Source organism: Molossus molossus, unplaced genomic scaffold (assembly GCF_014108415.1).
Source record: "Molossus molossus isolate mMolMol1 unplaced genomic scaffold, mMolMol1.p scaffold_m16_p_4, whole genome shotgun sequence".
NCBI classification, from domain to species: domain Eukaryota; kingdom Metazoa; phylum Chordata; class Mammalia; order Chiroptera; family Molossidae; genus Molossus; species Molossus molossus.
Window position 1 is genome coordinate 30,328,091 of NW_023425377.1, and position 20,350 is coordinate 30,348,440.

The 20,350-nt window shown below is 36.2% G+C and overlaps 1 protein-coding gene across 7 annotated transcripts in view; it reads left to right on the plus strand.

Annotated features, from left to right (window-relative positions):
• Window positions 1-17,162, plus strand: part of NR3C1 (nuclear receptor subfamily 3 group C member 1) — a 106,859-nt gene extending 89,697 nt beyond the window's left edge. For 6 of the 7 annotated variants that reach the window (XM_036240882.1, XM_036240883.1, XM_036240886.1 and 3 more), the window contains exons 6-9: window positions 938-1,082; window positions 5,702-5,832; window positions 15,278-15,435; window positions 16,263-17,162. In XM_036240882.1, coding sequence (XP_036096775.1) covers window positions 938-1,082; window positions 5,702-5,832; window positions 15,278-15,435; window positions 16,263-16,415 — 587 coding nt within the window. In that variant the 3' untranslated portion in view covers window positions 16,416-17,162. The remainder of the gene's footprint in view (window positions 1-937; window positions 1,083-5,701; window positions 5,833-15,277; window positions 15,436-16,262) is intronic. The other variant, XM_036240888.1, reaches the window with a different exon arrangement.
• The last annotated feature ends 3,188 nt before the right edge of the window (window positions 17,163-20,350 follow it).

The window sequence follows — 20,350 nt, forward strand, 5'->3', positions numbered from 1 at the left end:
TTGACTCTTCCCTGTGCTGTACATTGCATCCCTGTGGTTCATTTTATAACTGGAGGTTTGTAGCTCTTACTCCCCTTCACCTGTTTCATCCATCCCCTTCCAGCAACCACCAGTTTGTTCTCTATCTCTGAGTCTCTTTCTTAAACAAAAATACTCTGAATCTTTGTCATCCTGGTCCCATGGTGTGTCTTGTTTCTCATACTCAGTTATGGGAGAGTGGAGAGGCTATAATAAAAGTTGTACACTGCTCCCTGCTTTTCAGATTATTCCTCAGAGCACAGTAATTTCAGATAGGACGATGTAACATCACTACTAGAGTTACAGAATTTACTCAAAATTCCTTTTACACTGAAGTGGGAGAAGAAAATGTAAAATATTGCTTAGATTTCAGTTTTCCTTCACTGTATCACTTGTAATAATCTGGTTATTTTTAAAATTGGTAAAAATCAGACGTGATGACACTTTGTTAAAATGTACTAAAATAGAATATTCTAACTTCTCTAACTTGACAGTTAGAGGGGAATTGTACACACAACTAGAGACAGAACAAGACTGAAGTGACTGACCTATCATCCCTACAAGGGAGAAAGAGGTATAAAGATCAGGGGAAAGTTTTCCATTTAAATTCATTAATGAATAATGTCCCAGGCCAAAACTCTTGGCTTTCTTTTTTACTGTTTAGTTTATATTAACTTAAGTAGGAAAAAGATGACAAAAATTAACTGCTCTTAAGTTTTTGAACATTGAATGCATGGGCTTTGATCTTCATATGTCATGTGACAAAGGAAAACTGAGCCCACTTGGTTCTTCATTTCCTCTATTGGTTAGAGGTCCCCTAAGACAAGACTAATTCATATCTGGTCTTTGGCAGTTTCCAGAGAAATTATCTTCTCTTTGGCAACTAGTTTTTCTCACATCTTTATTTCTCTTAATTCAGGATTCAGGAACTTACACCTGGATGACCAAATGATCCTACTGCAATATTCATGGATGTTCCTCATGGCATTTGCCCTGGGATGGAGATCATACAAACAAGCAGGTGCAAACCTGCTGTGTTTTGCTCCTGATTTGATTATTAATGAGTAAGTCATTTGTGAATCATTTCCCCTGTATTCATAAGGTATTTTAATCAGCTGATATTTTCCCGATGGACTGCTATTGTGATCATTCAAGACTGAATCAGTGCTACCAGGTATCTGGGAAAACCTGAAATAGAGTTGTTTATCAGTGCTTAAGACAAGCCAGGTATAAGGTGTACATGTGGCAATATTACTTAAACAGTGAGCATTTCTGTGTTAGTAAAGGCTATAGCAAGTAAAAAGGAATCTTGTGGTGTATTGTTTTAATTACATAATCCTATTCCAGTAAGGAAAAGCATGATACCTAATTCATGTTGACCTCGTGGCTGAGAGGGTAGGAAGTACAAATCCAGAGAGAAGAGGTATCTCTGCATGCCCCGGCTCACTCAGAGTTTATTACTTGGAAAGAACATGGGAACAAAAATATTTTTTTAATTGGGAGAGAACCAAGCTTGAAGATTTTATAAACCAGCTCATTCTCTGGTCTTCTAGGCCTATGCTTCTATCTGTGAAATATTTCAGATGTCCATTCCCTTAGCTTATTGCAGTTGTTTCCTAATTAGTTTTCTGCCTCTAGTGTATCTGCCATCACGTTGACTAATTTTTTTCTTCCTTAAGCGCAGTATGTTCACATCTCATTGACCACCAGTACATGCAGCATGATTTTCTCTCTCCAGACCTGGCCTTACTTTCTCGTTCTCCTTCACATACCCCTCTTCCCACTCAGATCCAATTTCCATACACAACCCTCAGCTCACGATGTTCACATCACCATAAAAGACCTCTCTGCTATGTATGCTAAGCTCTTACCACTTTCTACCTTACAATACTACTTTTTAAGCCCACAGCTTATCTCTTTTATTAGAATACATATGAAATCACAAACACACATACATCTATGGCCTGAGCAAAGAATGAAGGGGATTTTTGTGAAAAAAGGATGGACATTTCTTTAATTGTGAGCTCTAGATACTTAGTATTGACAAGGGTTCAAAAAAAGTAATGAATTCTTAAACCACATTATTAGAATAATAGTGCCATAGCACTCTATATGAGTCCAGCATCATCAGTAGTTTGTTCAGAACTGGATGCCATATTAAAAGTAACAGTGATAACTTTAAATATGTCCAGAGTGGCAAGGAGTTTAGACATTAACATCAGTTCATGAACAGGAGATATTTGGAGGAAAGTGAAAAGGAGACATGAAAGCAATGAAGACAACCTAAAGAGAGATCCTGTGAAGATAAAGCAAACATTGTTTTATCTCTTGTGTGTTCCAGGCACAAAAGTAATTAATAGAAATTATAAAAAAGCATCTTTGAGCTGAGTGTTAAATGGGAAGGCCTGCCTTATGATGTATTAAGCTCACATTATTTTGTTTTAATAGAGACTGGATGATACTAGCTCCAGATATTTTAAAGGAAATTCTTAGCTGTTGTACAAGAAGGAGCGAGTAGTAGGGTAATTCTAGATTCAGGACACATTTTCTTTATACTATATACTACTATGAAATAATTCCAAGACCATGTATCTGGCATGATAAATATGCATATTTAAAGCAGAGAACCCTGGCTGGTTTGGCTCAGCGGTTAGAGCATCGGCCTACGGTCCAGAGAGACTCAGGTTCGGTTTCCGCTAGGGGCACATGCCTTGGTTGCAGTTTGTCCCCGGCCCTGGTTGGGTCGTGCAGGAGGCAGGCACTCGATGTGTCCCTCTGTCTCTGAACAAAAAATGGAAAAATGTCCTCGGGTGAGGATAAAAAAAAAAATAGAGAGAATTCTGCCCGGCCAGTGTGGCTCAGTGGATTGAGCATTGACCCATGGACTGAGAGGTCCCGTTTGATTCCCGGTCAGGGCACATGCCTGGTGGCAGGCTCGATCCCCAGTAGGGGGCATGCGGGAAGCAGCAGATCCATGTTTCTCTCTCTAAAAAATCAATAAAAACATTTTTTTTTTTTTTTAAAGCAGAGTTTAGGTTTTCCCCTCTATTAGGCTAGTTGCATACAAAACTGGCTGAACTATTGAGTTAAACTTGGTATTGCTTCTTCTCTATTGGTGATATTTATAACTATATGAGTACCTACCAAGTACCTGATACTGTATTAGGAGCTTCAGCTCTAATAATGAATACAATAGATTATGCCCCTGCTAACATTCTGATGGGGGAAAACCATATGACCAAAATTATGTTGGCTAGCCATGATATAATAGTGTGATAGAGGGGAGGAGAGAGGGGTATGTGCTACATTAGATTTGGGGACCATAGAAGACCTCTCTAAATAGCTGAGCACTAAATAGAACTATTTGGAAGAGATGGCATTTCAGGCAGAAGAAATGAATGCAAAGGCTAGAAACAACCTTGGCATATGTGAGGAATTGAGAGAGAGCCACTGAGGATGAGTTTAGGTAAGTGGGCAGGGACCAAGTCAAGCAGGATTTTATAGGCCATGGAATAGAGTTTAGATTTTATTCTAGGAGCAAGGGGCCTGTGGAAGGTTTTAAAAAGAGGATAACATGATGCCTGGCTGGTATGGTTCAGTGGATGAGCATCATCCCATGGACTGAGAGGTCCCAGTTTGAGTCCCGGCTCAATGTTTCTCACATTGATGTTTCTATCTCCCCCTTCCTCTCTCTCTTTAAAAAAAAAAAAAAAAATCAATTAAAACATACTTTAAAGGATAACATGATGGAGAGACTGGATTAAAGGGGAACAACAAATACTCATACCCCTAATTTGTGTTTCCTGGTACTATAGCAGAGAGAGAATAAGACAAGGCTCCTCACCTTTACTGCCTACATTCTAGTAGGGGAGGAGACACATACAACTACGAAATAAGTAAAATTTTAGATTATGAGTTTTTACTAGGGAGAGGTCTATTTCAGATAGGGTAGCTATTAGCTTCTTGGAGGTATCATTTGAACTGAGACCTAAAGGAAAAGGACCAAGCCTAATAGTGAGAAGCAATGTGAAATACATAAGCCAGAGTCTGTATTCCAAGGAAGGGCCATATCTCTGTCCTCCACAGAGGCACTGACCAGACCAGATCTTCGTACAGACACACTCTTAAGGTACCTGTGTCAGAGAAGGAAGTCACCTTGACTGACTGTTGCCAAAAAGAGGACTGTTCAAACCACTGCATCACAGTTTAACAAGATTTAAGTTGTTTGATCAAATTTTAAATTAACTGATGAATATATGTAAACTCAAAGACATTTAAAATCCCTAAGTACTTGCTTATTTCAGAATCCAGCCATGCTTATTTACAGTCACTGTCTAAAAAGCAATTTTAAGTCATTTGATTGGGATTAAAACTGAATGGAGAGTTATATGAAACACCAATTTATCCTTCTCTTCTATAAAATTAATCTTAATTCGAGATTTTTATTTTATTTTGGCAACACTCACATCTAGATTTAAACAATCACAGCATAACCTGATCATGCCACATACATTCCTTACATAAAGTATGTTCAGCTCTTTTGGAGGATAAATGGCTTATTTGAACAATAGTTTTGAAGAGGCCATTCTGACTTCACATTCTTTTAGCCACTGTGTTTCCACACTACTCTGGTGTCTGTGATAGGCAGATTTGGGTTTCAGAAAATTGTGGAAAATATATATATATTTTTTTAACAGCCAACTAGAATGATTTTTTACTCTACTACACTATAACTGTGTTGAAATTACAACATATTAGAAACTAAAAGATACCTCCCAGAAAAGGAATGCTCAATTCCTATTAGGGTATTGGGAAGGTGCCTCCATAGTAAAGCAGATTTTAAATGTGAAGAGTCACAGAGCTCCTCTGTCATCTTTGTGGCAATATGCCATTCATGTCTGACTGTAATATAAAGAAGAGAACTCTATCTTCAGTAGAGAAAAGTTGTTTTTTTCTGTTAAGTCCAAGATCACTTTCTGTCAAAACTGACAAAAATAGATCTTGAAGTATTTTTAAAACTATGAGTTGGGCCCAGATTCAGGCTCTAGTGTCATTTAAGAAGTTAGGAAACTTTAGGGATCTATGTAGATGTGATCATGATTGTTGAGAATTCTAATTGAGAATTCATTTGGTACCTTTAGTTAAGAGAATATTTAGTCATATAATGTCTGTCAGAGGCATATTTGGCATATCAGAAAGTCTAGAGTCGAGTTCTGACCCCTGCGTAACTATATGCAGCATCACTCAGAGCTGACTTAAGAATGGAATGCTGTGAAAAACATACCTTTTAATTTTTGAATAGGTAGGATCTAAAACTGTGTGTAATTGGCCATACGTATTCAAATGCTACCATAAAACCTTGATTTAAATGAGCAAGTGGTAATATATCCTGTAGGAGTAATAAATTTTAAGCACATAACTAAAACAATATATATCATGCATGATAGAAAAACAACTTCTGCAATGTAAAATTAGGTTGTTCATTGGTCTCTATATGCTGTAGACTCAGGAACAAGTTTTAAGCAGTTTCCTTAAATTCTGATCTATAGGGAATTAGCATTAATAGCAATAGATTTTCCTTTATGAGTTCATAGTTTTGCAAAATAAGACTAAAATAAAATGTACATTTTTGGAACGAGCACTATTTATTTCTAATTCAAACATTGATATTTGTCTTTCACAGGCAGAGAATGAAGCTACCCTGCATGTATGAACAATGTAAACATATGCTGTTTGTTTCCAATGAGTTACACAGGCTTCAGGTGTCTTATGAAGAGTATCTCTGCATGAAAACCTTACTGCTTCTCTCATCAGGTTTGTAGAACACCTATTCACTTCTAAATGTGCCAAAAGCATGAAATACAGAAGTCTAGAAACAAAGGTTTATTTCTATACATAGCACTAATACTTACATCAAGTCTACTATTTCCTGCTAGTCAGGTTTTCATAAATGTAAAATTTTAGAAATGCACAGCAAATGATACCAAGATCAGTGAGACAAATAGGTATCATGGAGAAATAGAGAAGTAAATGAGTTGCACAGAGGTCTCTGTTGATCTGGAATGTGTAGACTTCCTCCTCCTTGTGACCTTTGATAACACCTCCTCTATCGGAGATGTGGAAAAAGAAAACCAACTGGAATGAATTTTGTTTTGTTTCTCTACTACATTGTTACTTTGTCAAAAATTTTACTTATACAATGAGTACTACCATGTATAAGACATTCTGGGGGAAAAAAGATACATCCTACAAAAGGTGTGCTTGATTACTGCTAGAGGATTGGTTAATGCAGCATCAGAGCTGGACTGTTGGGTGAGGTATTGTGTCTAGGAAACAGCAACGAGAGTTTATAAAACTATCTTGAAAGTTTAGATAAAGTTAGTGGTATATAAACTTTAGTGAGACTACTTTCAGCTACTAAAGGCATACTTAGTTAAAACTAGACAACTTTTGAAAAATACAAAGTATCTTGTCTATATTAGTGAAATTATGGCATTTTTGGCATTTTCAACAATAAGAGTGTAAACCAGTTGGTATTATAAACTTCAGGCCATCCAGCAAAAATTATGTATCAGGTTAGTGTTTATAAAATACTGAGTTGATGGCTGAATACTTTTAAAATATATGTATCTTTTCAGGTTACCAACGGCAGTACACTTATTAAGGAAGTGAGCTTGATGTTATTTGAGCAAATAATTAATGTTCTGATCATGATATTGATTAATATCCAGGTATAAGTCAGGGCCAAAATACTAACCAATCTTATTGGGGGGGGGGGGGAGCATGGTTCAAGTTTTATACATATCTGATTCACTGAGCTTTATGTGTTTGTTTTTTTAATTCTCACTCGAGGATATTTTTTCATTTATCTTCAAAGTGGGAGGGAGAGAGAGAGACACATCGACTGGCTGCCCCCTACACAACCCCAACCAGGGGTGAACCACAACCAGGTATGTGCCCTTGACCAGAATTGAACCCACAACTAATTGGTCCACGGGCCAACACTCTAACTACTGAGCCAGACTGGCCAGGGCTGAGTTATATGTATTTTTTTTAATTGTAGATAATAAAAAATAAATTGAACTGGTACATATCACTGATTCTTTTTTAAAAAAAGAATAAAATCACAAGGATGAAAATACATACCCTAAGATGTAATTAGACTTCTACTCTGATAGAATGCTGGACTACAAACTAAGGGCAGGCAGGAACCCAAAGAAGTAAGATGCACTCTGAAGCTAGCCTTCTCTTAGAGGGTATTTGCAGAACCTGGTAAGGTAGTTTACTTAGTAAGTTTAAAGAGAGGGTCAGAAATATAATTGAAAAAACAATGGATGGATCTAAGAGCAGATTAAACAAATTTGAACAGATATTTAAACTGAAAAAAAGTTTAAAGAATAAATCTAAAGAAATGAGCTGAAATGCAATTTTTTTAAATGCCTATATATGTTATGTATGTATGTAAATGAACAAGAGGATAGGAGGCATGATTAAGGGAGGAAGTCTAAAACAATGCTTTACAACTCAAAATTTTCATGTCATAATGAACATAAACAATAGCATTCGTACAGCATAGCACACAAATAAATGAAAGGCTACTTGCAACTAGTGGCAACCAGCAAATCATTATCAAAATCACTATCAACACATTGGTAACCCATTCACAGTACACCAGCTGAAAAAAGCTCTGGTTTAACATAATCATCAGAAAACCAAAATGAAAGGTGAAAGAAAATAGGAAAAGGCATTATACAGAGATGATGGCTAAAAACTTTGCAGAATTTTAAAAAGACACCAAACCCTATATCTAGCCAGTGCAATGAATTCCACATAGTATGTTAATAAAATCCAGCTGTCTGAACAGCAAATTAACAAGAAAATCACTGAACAGGAGAGAAAAAAATATCGAATGATGGTTTCAGTTTTAGTTCTGACAAATAAACAGCTTCAAAGTTATCATCACAATAAGAAAAAGCTTATCAAACTGAAAATCAGTGACTTTTCTTAGATCCATCAGAGACTTGAGATTACAAGGCAAACCACCACCTCAAAATCTGTAGAAACAGGCAAATACAGAGAAGCACAGCCAAGATCAGCTTACTGGAAACAGAAGTTTCTGGAGCCAGTAACTGGTAGGGACACTTTTGGTAATTTTGATGAGTTCTGCAGACCCAAAAAGGAATAGCTTGAGAGTTAAGAACTTCTGGAACCCAGTCTTGGCGCGGGCTCGTCTCCCCATACTTTCTTGGAATTTACGTCCTGAAGCCCCAACAGATTCTCATTGTGAAGACCTGAGAAAACTGCCCTTATGCTGTAACAAAGCTTTATCTGACCCGGGGAATAGATCATTCCAGCCACCTCTACCTTTCTGTATCATTAAGAGAAGGGAGAAGAAAAAGTTCAGAAACACTTCTAAAGGACACAGCCCAGGGATCTCACACTTAAAAGTCTACTTTAGTTCTGACATAATTTCCAGCTTTTTGCAAAAAATTGCAAGATACGCTAAAAGCAAAGAAATAAACACAACCTGAAGGGAAAGAGCATTAGAATAAAATGTAGATATGGCACAGATGTTGTAATTATCAGGGAATTTGAAATTCCTGATTATTAATATGTCAAGGACTGTAATGGAAGAAGTAAACAAAATGTAAGAACACAGATATTGTCAGCAGAGAGGTGGAAATTTTAAGAATTAAAAATACTATAATATGGAAATGAAGAATGCTGTTGAATCATTAGAATACTAGACACACCAAAGAAAGAATCATTGAGCTTTGAAGACTGTTAATAGAAACTTACCAAACTCTCTATTGCAAAGAAAAAAAAAAGGGGAACAGTGGGCACAACAACAAAAGGTGTAACATACAACTAATGGGAATATCAGAAGTAAAAGAAAGCAAGCAATGGAAGAAATATTTTAAGTAATGATGGCTAATAATTTTCCAAAATTAAGGACAGAAAGGTAAATACCCCAAAATCTACACCTAGGTCTGTTTTACTCAAAACTGCAGAAAACCAAAAATAAAGTAGAAATCTTACAAGTAGCCAGAGAGGGAAAAGAACAGCTTACCTATGATGGAACCAAGGGTAAGAAATACATGAGACTTCTCATCAGGAACCATACAGCAAGAAAGTGGAATCAAACATTTAGTGTTGAAATAAAAATAAATCACCAATTTAGAATTCTGTATCCAGTGAAATTACCCATCAAAAGTGAAGGCAAAATAAAGACCTCAGACAAACAAAACCTTGAGAGAATTAGTCACCAGCAGACCTGCCTTTAATAAAATGTTAAAAGTTAAGTTCTTGAAAGGAAAATGATACAGGTCAGAAACATGGATCTACATAAAGAAAGGAAGAGTATTAGAAAAGGAATAGATGAAGATAAAGTTTTATTATTCTTCATAATTGATCTAACATAACTATTTAAAGTAATAATAACAGTGTATTAGATGATTACAACATATGGGCAAGTTGAATGAGTGACAGCAATGTTAAAAGGGATGGGAGGAAGGAATACTGTTTTAAGGTACCTGTGCACTACCTATAGTATTTGAAAGGAGACTAGATTGCAGATGACCTGTAACAATACAAGTTTGAACTGCTCCAGTCCATTTATAAATGGATTTTTTTCCAATTAAGTAGTGAGCCCTTTGCATCCATGGGTTTCGCATACTCAGATTCAACCAAATACAGATCAAAAACAGTATTTTCACATTCCCAACTGCAGTTGGTTGAATCCACAAATACAAAGGGCCACCTGTAGAGTCAGAAGTCATACGTGGATTTTCAACTGCATGGAGGTTCACACCCCCAACCCCCACATTGTTTAAGGGGCAACTTATAGTTGTCAATGTATATGCAAACTCTAGGGCAACCACTAAAAACAGTAAGTGCAATGAGCAAATAACAGTTACAAACATGGCAGATATTGAGCCAAATATACCAAACAATTGCTTTTAAATTTAAATGGTCTAAATATATCAATTGTCTTTGCTGCTGTTGTTAATGAAGACTAACACAAAGTTTGCTGCCACAGATCCTTACTAAAGTGATATTACAAGATATACTTAGGGGAAGTAATCCTATCTTTAAGATAGGAAGATAAAAAGAACAAAGCAAGTAGTAAATAGGTAGCTAATTAAAACTAACCTTTACTGTATAAAATAATAGTAATGCCTTCAGGGGTTTAAAAAGTACACAATAATTACATGTAAGCAAAAATGAGAGTTTGATAAATTAAGAATGTTTAAATTTTAAGGATGACAACTGGAAATTATGCATATAACATACCAAACCATTGTGGGAACAGAAGATAACATGGTAAGAAAAAAACAATCCAAAAGAAGGAAAGAAATGGGGGGTGGAGTGTAGACAAAAACATCATAAGAGGAAGTAACAGGTGGTACAAATAAATTCAAACATATTAGTAATTTCACAAGAGATATATCTAAATAAAGATATTTAATGGCTGAAATAAAAGGATATACTATGCATGGTATAGCCCAGTAACGGCAAACTTTCTGTAAAGGGCCAGATGGTAAGTGTTTTTGACTTTGCATATAGTCTATTATAGCTACTCAACTCTGACCCTTGTGGCATAAAAACAGGCAAGGCTGTCTTCCAATAAAACATTATTTACAAACACAGGCTGCAGGTGGGATTGGGCCATGAGCCATAGTTTGCTGACCACTGCTTTAACCAAAAGAAAGCTGAAGCAGCTATGTCACTATCAAAATAGGCAAAAAAGAAAAAGAAAAAGTTCTATCTTTAAAGATACTCATTATGTACATAAAGTATTCGTTCACCAGGAAAAATATTTCTAAACATACGGCCTCCAGCAACATAAAGCAAAAATTCATGGAACTACAAAGGATAATTGGGGATGGATGAAATTATTTTAAATATAAATATCAAATAGGACTTCTCTCATTTTTAGAATTAGAATAACCAGCAGGAAAAAATACATAAATAAGCAATCACCATTTTAAAAAATAGCAATAGTTAGATTACCTGTAATATAAATAATGTATAAAATTAACATTTCAGCCCTGGCCTGTTTGGCTCAGCGGTTAGAGTGTTGGCCTGCAGTCCAGAGAGACCCGGGTTCGGTGTCCACTAAGGGCATGTACCTCGGTTGCAGTCTGTCCCCAGCCCTGGTTGGGTCGTGTGGGTGGTAACCACTCGATGTGTCCCTTTCACGTTGATGTTTCTCTCTGTCTATTCCCCTCCTACTCTATCTAAACAAAAAAATGAAAAAATGTCCTCGGGTGAGGATAAAAAAAAAAAAATTAATACTAAACTAATATGGTAGGCTCTTACCATTCCTGATTAAGTGGCCTTCATTTTTGCATTAATACTGACATCTCAAAAGTGCCAATTACTGCTTTATGGAATCAAAACATTTTCATATGTGTTCTTTGGTCTAATCCTAATAGAAATCCAGTGAGAGAGATACTCCACATTAACAAAATAAAGGATTAAACTCATGATATTCAATAGATGCAGAAAAGCATTTGACAAAATTCAACATCTATTTATGATTAAAAACTCTCCATAAAGTGGGTATAGAGGGAACATACCTTGACAGTTAAAGGCCACATATAAAAACCCACAGTTAACAACATACTCGGTAGTAAGAAACTGAAAGCTTTTCCTGTAAGATGAGGAACAAGGCAAGGATGCCCACCCTTGCCTTTTACTCAAGGTAGTATTGGAAGTTCTAGCCACAGCAATTAAGAAAAACAACAACAACAACAAAACAGCACCCGAATTGAAAAAGAGGAAGTAAAACTCACTATTTGCAGATGACATGATATTATGTATAGAAAACCCTAAAGACTCCACCAAAAAATTACTGGAACTGAGTATCAAGGATGCAAAATCAATAAACAAAAATCTGTTACATTCCTACACAGTAATAACAAACTAGTAGAAAGTGAAATTCGGAATTGTAAATTCCATTTACAATTGCATCAAAAGAATAAGATACCTAGAAGTAAATTTAACCAACAAGGTAAAACACCTATACACTGAAAACTATAAGACATTGATGCAACAAATTGAAGAAGATGCAGGTGGAAGGATATTTTGTGCTTGTGCACTGGAAGAATATTATTAAAATGTTATTTTATGACAAAAGAGCCAAGAGTCTCTTCAATAAATGGTATTGGGAAGAGTCTCTTCAATAAATGGTATTGGGAAAACTTAACAGCCACACACAAAAGAATGAAACTGGACCACTATCTTATACTACACACAAATATTAACTTAAAATGAATCAAAGACTTGCCCTGGCCAGTTTGGCTCAGAAGTTAGAGTGTCAGCCTGTGAACCAAAGGGTCACGGGTTTGATCCCTGGCCAAAGGCAAATACCTGGATTGCAGGTTTGATCTCCGGTCCTGGGATATTTCTCTTTCTTTCTCTTTGCCCCCCACCCTCATTCTATCTAAAATTCAGTGGAAAAGATCCTCCGGTGAGGATTAACCAAAAAAAAAAAAAAAATCAAAGACGTAAGACCTAAAATGAAAACTCCTAAAAGGGAACATAGGTGGTAAGCTCCTTAACATCCATCTTGGTGATGATTTTTTGTATCTAACACCAAAAGCAAAAATAAGCAAGTGGGACTACATAAAACTAAAAAGCTTCTGCACAGCAAAGGAAACCATAAAGAAGACAAAAGGCAATGTACCAAATGGGAGATATTTGCAACCATGTATCTGATAAGGGGTTAGTTAATATCCAAAATACATAAAGAACTCATATAACTCAATAGCCAGAAAACAATCAAATTAAAAAATGGGCAGAGGATCTGAATAGACATTTTTCCAAAGGACATACAGATGGCCAACAAGTACATAGAAAGGTGCTCAACATAATTAGTCGTCAGGGAAATGCAAATCAAAACCACAATGAGATAAGAGATATCACCTCACACCTGTTAGAACAGCTATCATCAGAAAGACAGTAACAAGGACTGGTGAGGAAGTGGAAAAAAGGGAACCCTCTTGCATTGTTGGTGGGAATATAAACTGGTACAGCCACTATGAAAAACAGTATGGAGGTTCCTCAACAAATTAAAAATAGAACTACCATATGATTCAGCAATTCTACTTCTGGGTATTTGTCCAAAGAAAATGAAAACACTAACATGAAAAGATATGTGCACCCCTGTGTTCACTGCCAAATCATTTACAGTAGCCAAGCCATGGAATCAAGCTAAGTGTCTATCAATGGATAAAGAAAATGTGAGAGAGATATTTATATTCAATGGAATATTATTCAGCCATAAAAAAGGATGAAATTTTGCCATTTGTGACAAGATGAATGGACCCTAGAGGCATTACACTAAGTGAAAGAATTCAGTCAGAAAATGACAAAACACCATATGATCTCCCTTATACATGGAATCTTAAAGACGAACAATAAAAACAAGCTCATGGATACAGAGAACAAATTGGTGGATGCCAGAGGCAAAGGGTGTGGAAAATTGGTGAAGTGGGTTAAAAAGTACAAACTTCCAGCTATAAATATAAGTCCTGGGGCTATAATGTACAGCATGGTAACTGTAGTTAATAATAGTGCACTGTATATTTGAAAGTTGCTAAGACAGTCAAAAATTGTCATCACAAGAAACTTTTCTAACAATGCATGGGGACAGATGCTAACTAGACTTACTGTAGTGATTGTTCTGCAGTATACACAAATATGTAATCATGCTATATGCCTGAGTCTTACATGATGTCTTATGCCAATATCTAAATTTTTAAAAAATTGTTTAATTAATTTAGTGAGTAAGAGCCTGAAACAGTCCACAGGGCAAGTAAGAATTAAATTAAGACCTTTTGCTCCTAAATCCACTGCTTTTCCTCTAAGTCAGCATTTCCTAAGATGTCAGCAGTGGTGAAATTTGGGAAACAGTGTTTCCCCTCTCTGGAGATTCCATAATTATAACTCCGAGAAGATCTGAAATTCAGAAATTTGCCTCACTTTGTATTAAACATTTAGCTTTGCTTAAATTTGGACCATCAAATCCTCTTTTCCCTAGCCATTAACACAAAACCAGAGTTTCTAGAAATACACTTTGAGACATGTAGCACGCTATCTGTTCACAGTCTTTACTAGTATCAGTTTTTGAATAGTATTAAAAAGCTGATTTTACACCAATTTTATGATCCACAATTCATGAGGTATTTTCTGTATTTCTGAGTACATAAGGCAGGCGAATATTTTCATCCCAGGAGGTAAATATATAGGCTACATTTAAAAAAAAAAATCAGGTTTCAGCCCTGCCAGTGTGGCTCAGTGGTTGTTGAGTCATGCCCCAGGAGGTCACTGGTTCGATTCCTGGTTGGGGCACATACCCGGGTTGTAGGCCTGATCTCCAGTCGGGGGCATGCAGGAGGTGAACAGTCAATGTTTTATGGATGTTTCCATCTCTCCCTCTCCCTTCCTCTCTCTCTAAAATCAATAAAGAAAAATCATTTTTTTTTTAAAAAAAAATCAGGTTTCTTTTTAGATTGGAGTCATATTAACTCTGTTATAATACATTGATTAATAAAATGTATTACAAGCTGACTTTAAGGTTCTAATTGACTGGTGGCAATATCACATATATTCTAAGATGTAATTAGTGGTATAAACACTGTTGAAGCTTTCTGTATGTCTGTACTAGAACTACTCTGAAGTGCAGAACGGCAGTCACTGTTTTATTTACTTGGTCTTTTTTTTAATCCTCACCCGAGGACATTTTTCCATTTTTTGTTCAGGTAGAGTGGGAGGGAGAGAGAGGAACAGAGAGAGAGAGAGAAACATCGACGTGAAAGGAACACATCGAGTGGCTGCCACCCGCACGACCAACCAGGGCCGGGGACAAACTGCAACCGAGGTATGCGCCCTTAGCGGAAACCGAACCCGGGTCTCTCAGGACCGCAGGCCGACGCTCTAACCGCTGAGCCAAACCGGCCAGGGCTATTTACTTGGTCTTTAAGCCAACTTTGTGAACTAGAGAGGAAGGTATCATCATCAGCTGCTTTTTACAATGAGAAACAAAGTAATTTACCTAGGGTTAAGTCCTCTAATTTCCTGATAGCGCATATTCTCTTTGCTGTAGTTTCATGATCCTTGGAAATGCTTATGTTTTAATAGAGTGCATTAAAAGCATATAGACAATGTTAAGTCATGAAATATGCTATCAATAATTAAATGCCCTACTTGCATACATGAAAATTATTTAATTGACTACATCTTAATCTTTTAGTTCCTCACGAAGGTTTGAAGAGCCAAGAGCTATTTGATGAAATTAGAATGACCTACATCAAAGAGCTAGGGAAAGCCATTGTCAAGAGGGAAGGAAACTCCAGTCAGAACTGGCAGCGGTTTTATCAACTGACAAAACTCTTGGACTCCATGCATGAGGTAAGTGTCAAACACAAATCCAAATTTCAGAAGAGTTATCTGGGATATGAAGTATGTTCTAATTAGTATGTTCTAATTAGTGTGTATAATTATACACCAATATTTTTTTCCCATTTGTGGTTATTGATGATGGTTTGAGTTCAAGCTGTGGCTTCAGTTCAGCACACAGTTTTCCTGAGGCCAGTTATGGAATTCCATTTCATCTAGTCATGTGCATATAACATCATGATGCTAGTACAGAATTTAATAGCACTGTTTTTTAAAAAATGGAATTCCCTGGTTCTGCATGATTAATCCATTAAATCTGGATGTCTTTCATGCATCATAGTATTGCAGTTCATCATGAAACACTTAATTCCATATAATTCTATATACAATTTAAGGGATTCAAGATGTCTTTGGTACCTGAGTGCTCATTTAATTAAACTTTTTTTTTTTTTTATCCTCACCCGAGGATATTTTCCATTTTTTGTACAGATAGAGTGGGAGAGAGAGAGAGGAAGGAGAGAGAGAGAGAAACATCGACGTGAAGGGACACATCAAGTGGCTGCCACCCGCACGACCAACCAGGGCTGGGGACAAACTGCAACCGAGGTACGTGCCCTTAGCGGGAACCGAACCCGGGTCTCTCCGGACCGCAGGCCGACACTCTAACCGCTGAGCCAAACTGGCCAGGGCTAAACTTTTTTTTTTTTTTTTTAACTTGGGGAATTCCAGTAGAGATTGGAGTATTCTGTGTAGGTTATTTAAAAAGTAGAGGCCAACAAGCATGAGATGTTCCTACTATAGGTTTTTAAGACTAATCATCACTGTATCTTCTCTTGTAGGTAGCTGAAAATCTCCTTCACTTTTGCTTCCAAACATTTTTGGATAAGAGCATGAGTATTGAATTCCCAGAGATGTTAGCTGAAATCATCACCAATCAGTTACCAAAATTTTCGACTGGAAATGTAAAAAAACTTATGTTTCATCAAAAGTGACTGCCTTAATAAGAAAGGTTGCCTTAAAGAAAGTTGACTTTATAGCTTTTATTGTATAAACTATCAACTTATCCTATAGCAGTTTTGTTGTTTTTGTTTTCTTCTTCTTTTTCGTTTATGTCTGGTTTTTGTTTTTGTTTTAAATACGCACTACATGTGGTTTATAGAGGGCCAAGACTTGGCGACAGAAGCAGTTGAGCCATCGTTTTTCAGCGATGGGAAAAGTAGAAAGTGAGAATTGGTGGATCCTGCAAATTAGAAACAATGGTGTGGGGTAATTTTCACTGTCAGAGAAAGATGGCACCCAAACTACCAGTGCCCAAACTCTGTGTAATAAACTTTCTGCTCATATTTTTCACAGTTGGCTGGACAAAATTTTCTAGACTTTTTGTTGGGTGTATTTTCCCCTGTATAGTTAGGATAACATTTTTTGATTTATGCATGGAAACCTGAAAACAGTTTACAAGTGTATATCAGAAAAGGGAAGTTGTGCCTTTTATAGCTATTACTGTCTGGTTTTAACAATTTCCTTTATATTCAGTGAACTACGCTTACTCATTTTTTTCTTACATAATTTTGTATTCAAGTTATTGTACAGCTGTTTAAGATGGGCAACTAGTTCATAGCTTTCCTAAATAAACTCTAAACATTAATATTCTGTGTGAAAATGGGTTGGTGCTTCTAACCTGATGGCACTTAGCTATCAGAAGACCATAAAAATTGACTCAAATCTCCAGTATTCTGGTCCAAAAAAGCTCATATTTTGTATATATCTGCTTCAGTGGAGAATTATATAGGTTGTGCAAATCAACCGTCCTAACTGGTGTAAGAGCACCTACTCCTGTGACCTGCTGGGTAAACTGTGGATGATGGTGGCAAAAGATTAAAAAAAACAAAACCTATCAAGAGGCCCTGTTTGTACCTAATGCCCTACCCCTGCAATGGTCAGATGGAGTGAAGGTTAAGATACTGTCTTTCAGGACCTTTTGTTATAGTTTGTATAACTTAAAGTTATGATTCCATATAATCAGCTGAAACAAAGCTGAGAGATTTTAATCAGACCAAGTAATCCCTCTCACTAAACTTTACCCAAAAAGATAAATCTCTAATATGGCAGAAGTGGCTAGACACCCATTTTCACATTCCCATCTGTCACCAATTGGTCTAACTTTCCTGGTGGTACAGGAAAGCTTAGCTACTGATTTCTGTGATTTAGAACTGTATGTCAGACTTCCATGTTTGTAAAACTACACATCCCTCCCGTCCCTATGTGTGCCATAGAGTTTAACAAAAGTCTTGTGAATCTTTCCTCCTCACTGTTGAGAATTATCATTTTAAACAAAATAGAAGCTGTAGTAGCCCTTTCTGTGTGCACCTTACCAAGTTTCTGTAAACTCAAAACTCATTTACTAAGCCACAGAAATCTGATTTCTATTCAAGGTGGCCAAATTATTTGTGTAATAGAAAACTGAATATCTAATATTAAAAATATGAAACTTCTAATATATTTTTATATTTAGTTATAGTTTCAGATATATATCATATTGGTATTCACTAATCTGGGAAGGGAAGGGCTACTGCAGCTTTACATGCAATTTACTTAAATGATTGTAAAATAGTTTGTATAGTGTAAAATAAGAATGATTTTTAGATGAGACTGTTTTATCACAACATGCTATATATTTTTTGTAGGGGTCAAATGTCGATGGATAACCGATATGATTTATAGCGAGTGCAAGCATTCATACAGGCAGCAATGGTCTCAAAAACCAAACAGGTTTGCTCTAGGGGAAGAGGGAGATGGAGACTGGCCCTGTGTGCAGTGAAGGTGGCTGAGGCTCCATCCCACTCAGATCACAGAGGAAGTATCCTCTGCCTCCCAGAATGACCACCCTTATTCCAACGATGAGTCTGGCAGCACAGGTTTAGTTGACTAAATCTCCCCTTGTGCTAAAGTGTGTAAGAGGAGACAGAAAGGTGGTACTTACACAGGGACAGGCACCATCTAATATCGTGGTTATTTTCACATACAGGCTCTCCAACAGTTTAATAAAAACAGAGGCTTTAGAAGTCTGGCAATAATATGCATAGAGGTACCAGCAATATGTAAATAGTGCAGAATATCATAGGTTGCCAATAGTACACTAATTCCTTTCTATCCTACAAGAATTCATTTCCAAACAAAGTGAGGACATGTTTGTGTTTTCTTTAAATGCTTTTTGAATGTTATTTTTTATTTTTCAGTATTTTGGAAAAATTATTTAATAAAAAGTGTAGTAATTTGCTTTTTGAATGCTACCTAAAAGGGAATGTTCCTTTGGTTATTGTTGATTGATCTCAAAGTATTTTAAAATGGTTTGTAATCCAGATGGATGTGAAATGTTTGGTGCCTAAGAAATACCGCTTGAATATTATCATCAATGACAGTGTTAAATTTCAAAAAGAATTTCTGAAGGGTAATTATTATTCATTTATAGAATGTTATATGGTTAAAACCAGAAAGCATATCACACATTAATCATATTTTAGTCCCAACATTCTCAGCTCTTAATAAAAAAGAGAGGTAAGTGAACAAAAGTTATGTGCACTTTGTTGTTAAAAAGAATGATTTAACAACAAACTATAGGAGACTGTACATTAGATGGAAAAAGAAGCTGTGCCCTTTTTTTTAGTATGTGGGAAAGAAGAAAGTTATTATGTTGTTCCTCTGAGTATAATTATGGATTTAAGTGAAAAAAGATGGTGCTATTTGAAAGTAGCTTCATTTTCTATGTATGTGGTATCTTGCCATCCCAAACTATTTAAGTTTGTAGTAACGTTAGTGAGAGCTGGTGACAGGCCTAGGTGGCTTAATTACTGGTGGGAAAAAAGTGACCCTCTTGGTGTTTTTAGGCCTTGCTGTGGGATGCAAGTGCTTTGGGGGTATATAGACCCAATTCTCTTAGACTATCCAAAAGAGCGCCCCAGAAGGAAAACTAACATCATGGTAGGGTCTTGGAAGAGCTTGGTAATTATAACTAGCATAGGGTTCATTCTGGATGTGCATATATATAAAGGAAAGCCAATGTCACTTCAGAACTGGTGGGAGGGAAAAGCAATTCCAATTTTACTATTCTAGACAACCTACTATCATCAAGTCTTATCATTTTAATTCCATTAAACACCCCAAAACTACATCTCCGTGGAATGAACAATATTATTGTACTCTGATCTGTCAAAAGTTAATCATGGCAGCCCTCACTAGATTTCAGTCTTGGTTGGTTATTCAGAAGACTGTAGCTATAGATGAATGTGTTTTTATGTGCCTGGTTTGAGAGTTGAAATGGAAAATACGAGTGTAAGAAGGACACTTTAACCACTTTGAGTGGAAGTTTCATTTTCCAGACTATTATCAGTCAGCCTGGTCCACCAAGGATTAGTGACCAGGTTTCTTTGGGGAAGGATTGGCTTCTCTCTAGGAAATGCCTGAAAGAAGGGTGTTGTTTTCTGATGGAAGGCTGTATGAAAATACCCTCCGCGAATAATATGCTTTACTACATATAGATTCAAGTGTGTCAATATTCTATTTTGTATATTAAACAAATGCTATATAATGGGGATAAATCTATATTATACTGTGTACGGCATTATTAAAAAGCTTTTTCATTATTTTTTATCACAGTAATTTTAAAATGTGTAAAAATTAAAACCAGTGACTCCTGTTTAAAAATAAAAGTTGTAGTTTTTTATTCTGCTGAATAATAATCTCTAGTAAAAAAAAAAAAAATGTCTTTTTACCTACACAGTGAAATGTCAGACTGTAAAATCTTGTGTGGAAATGTTTAACTTTTATTTTTCATTTAAATTGCTGTTCTGGTATTACCAAACCACACATTTGTACTGAATTGGCAGTAAATGTTAGTTAGCCATTTATAGCAATGCCAAATATGGAGAAA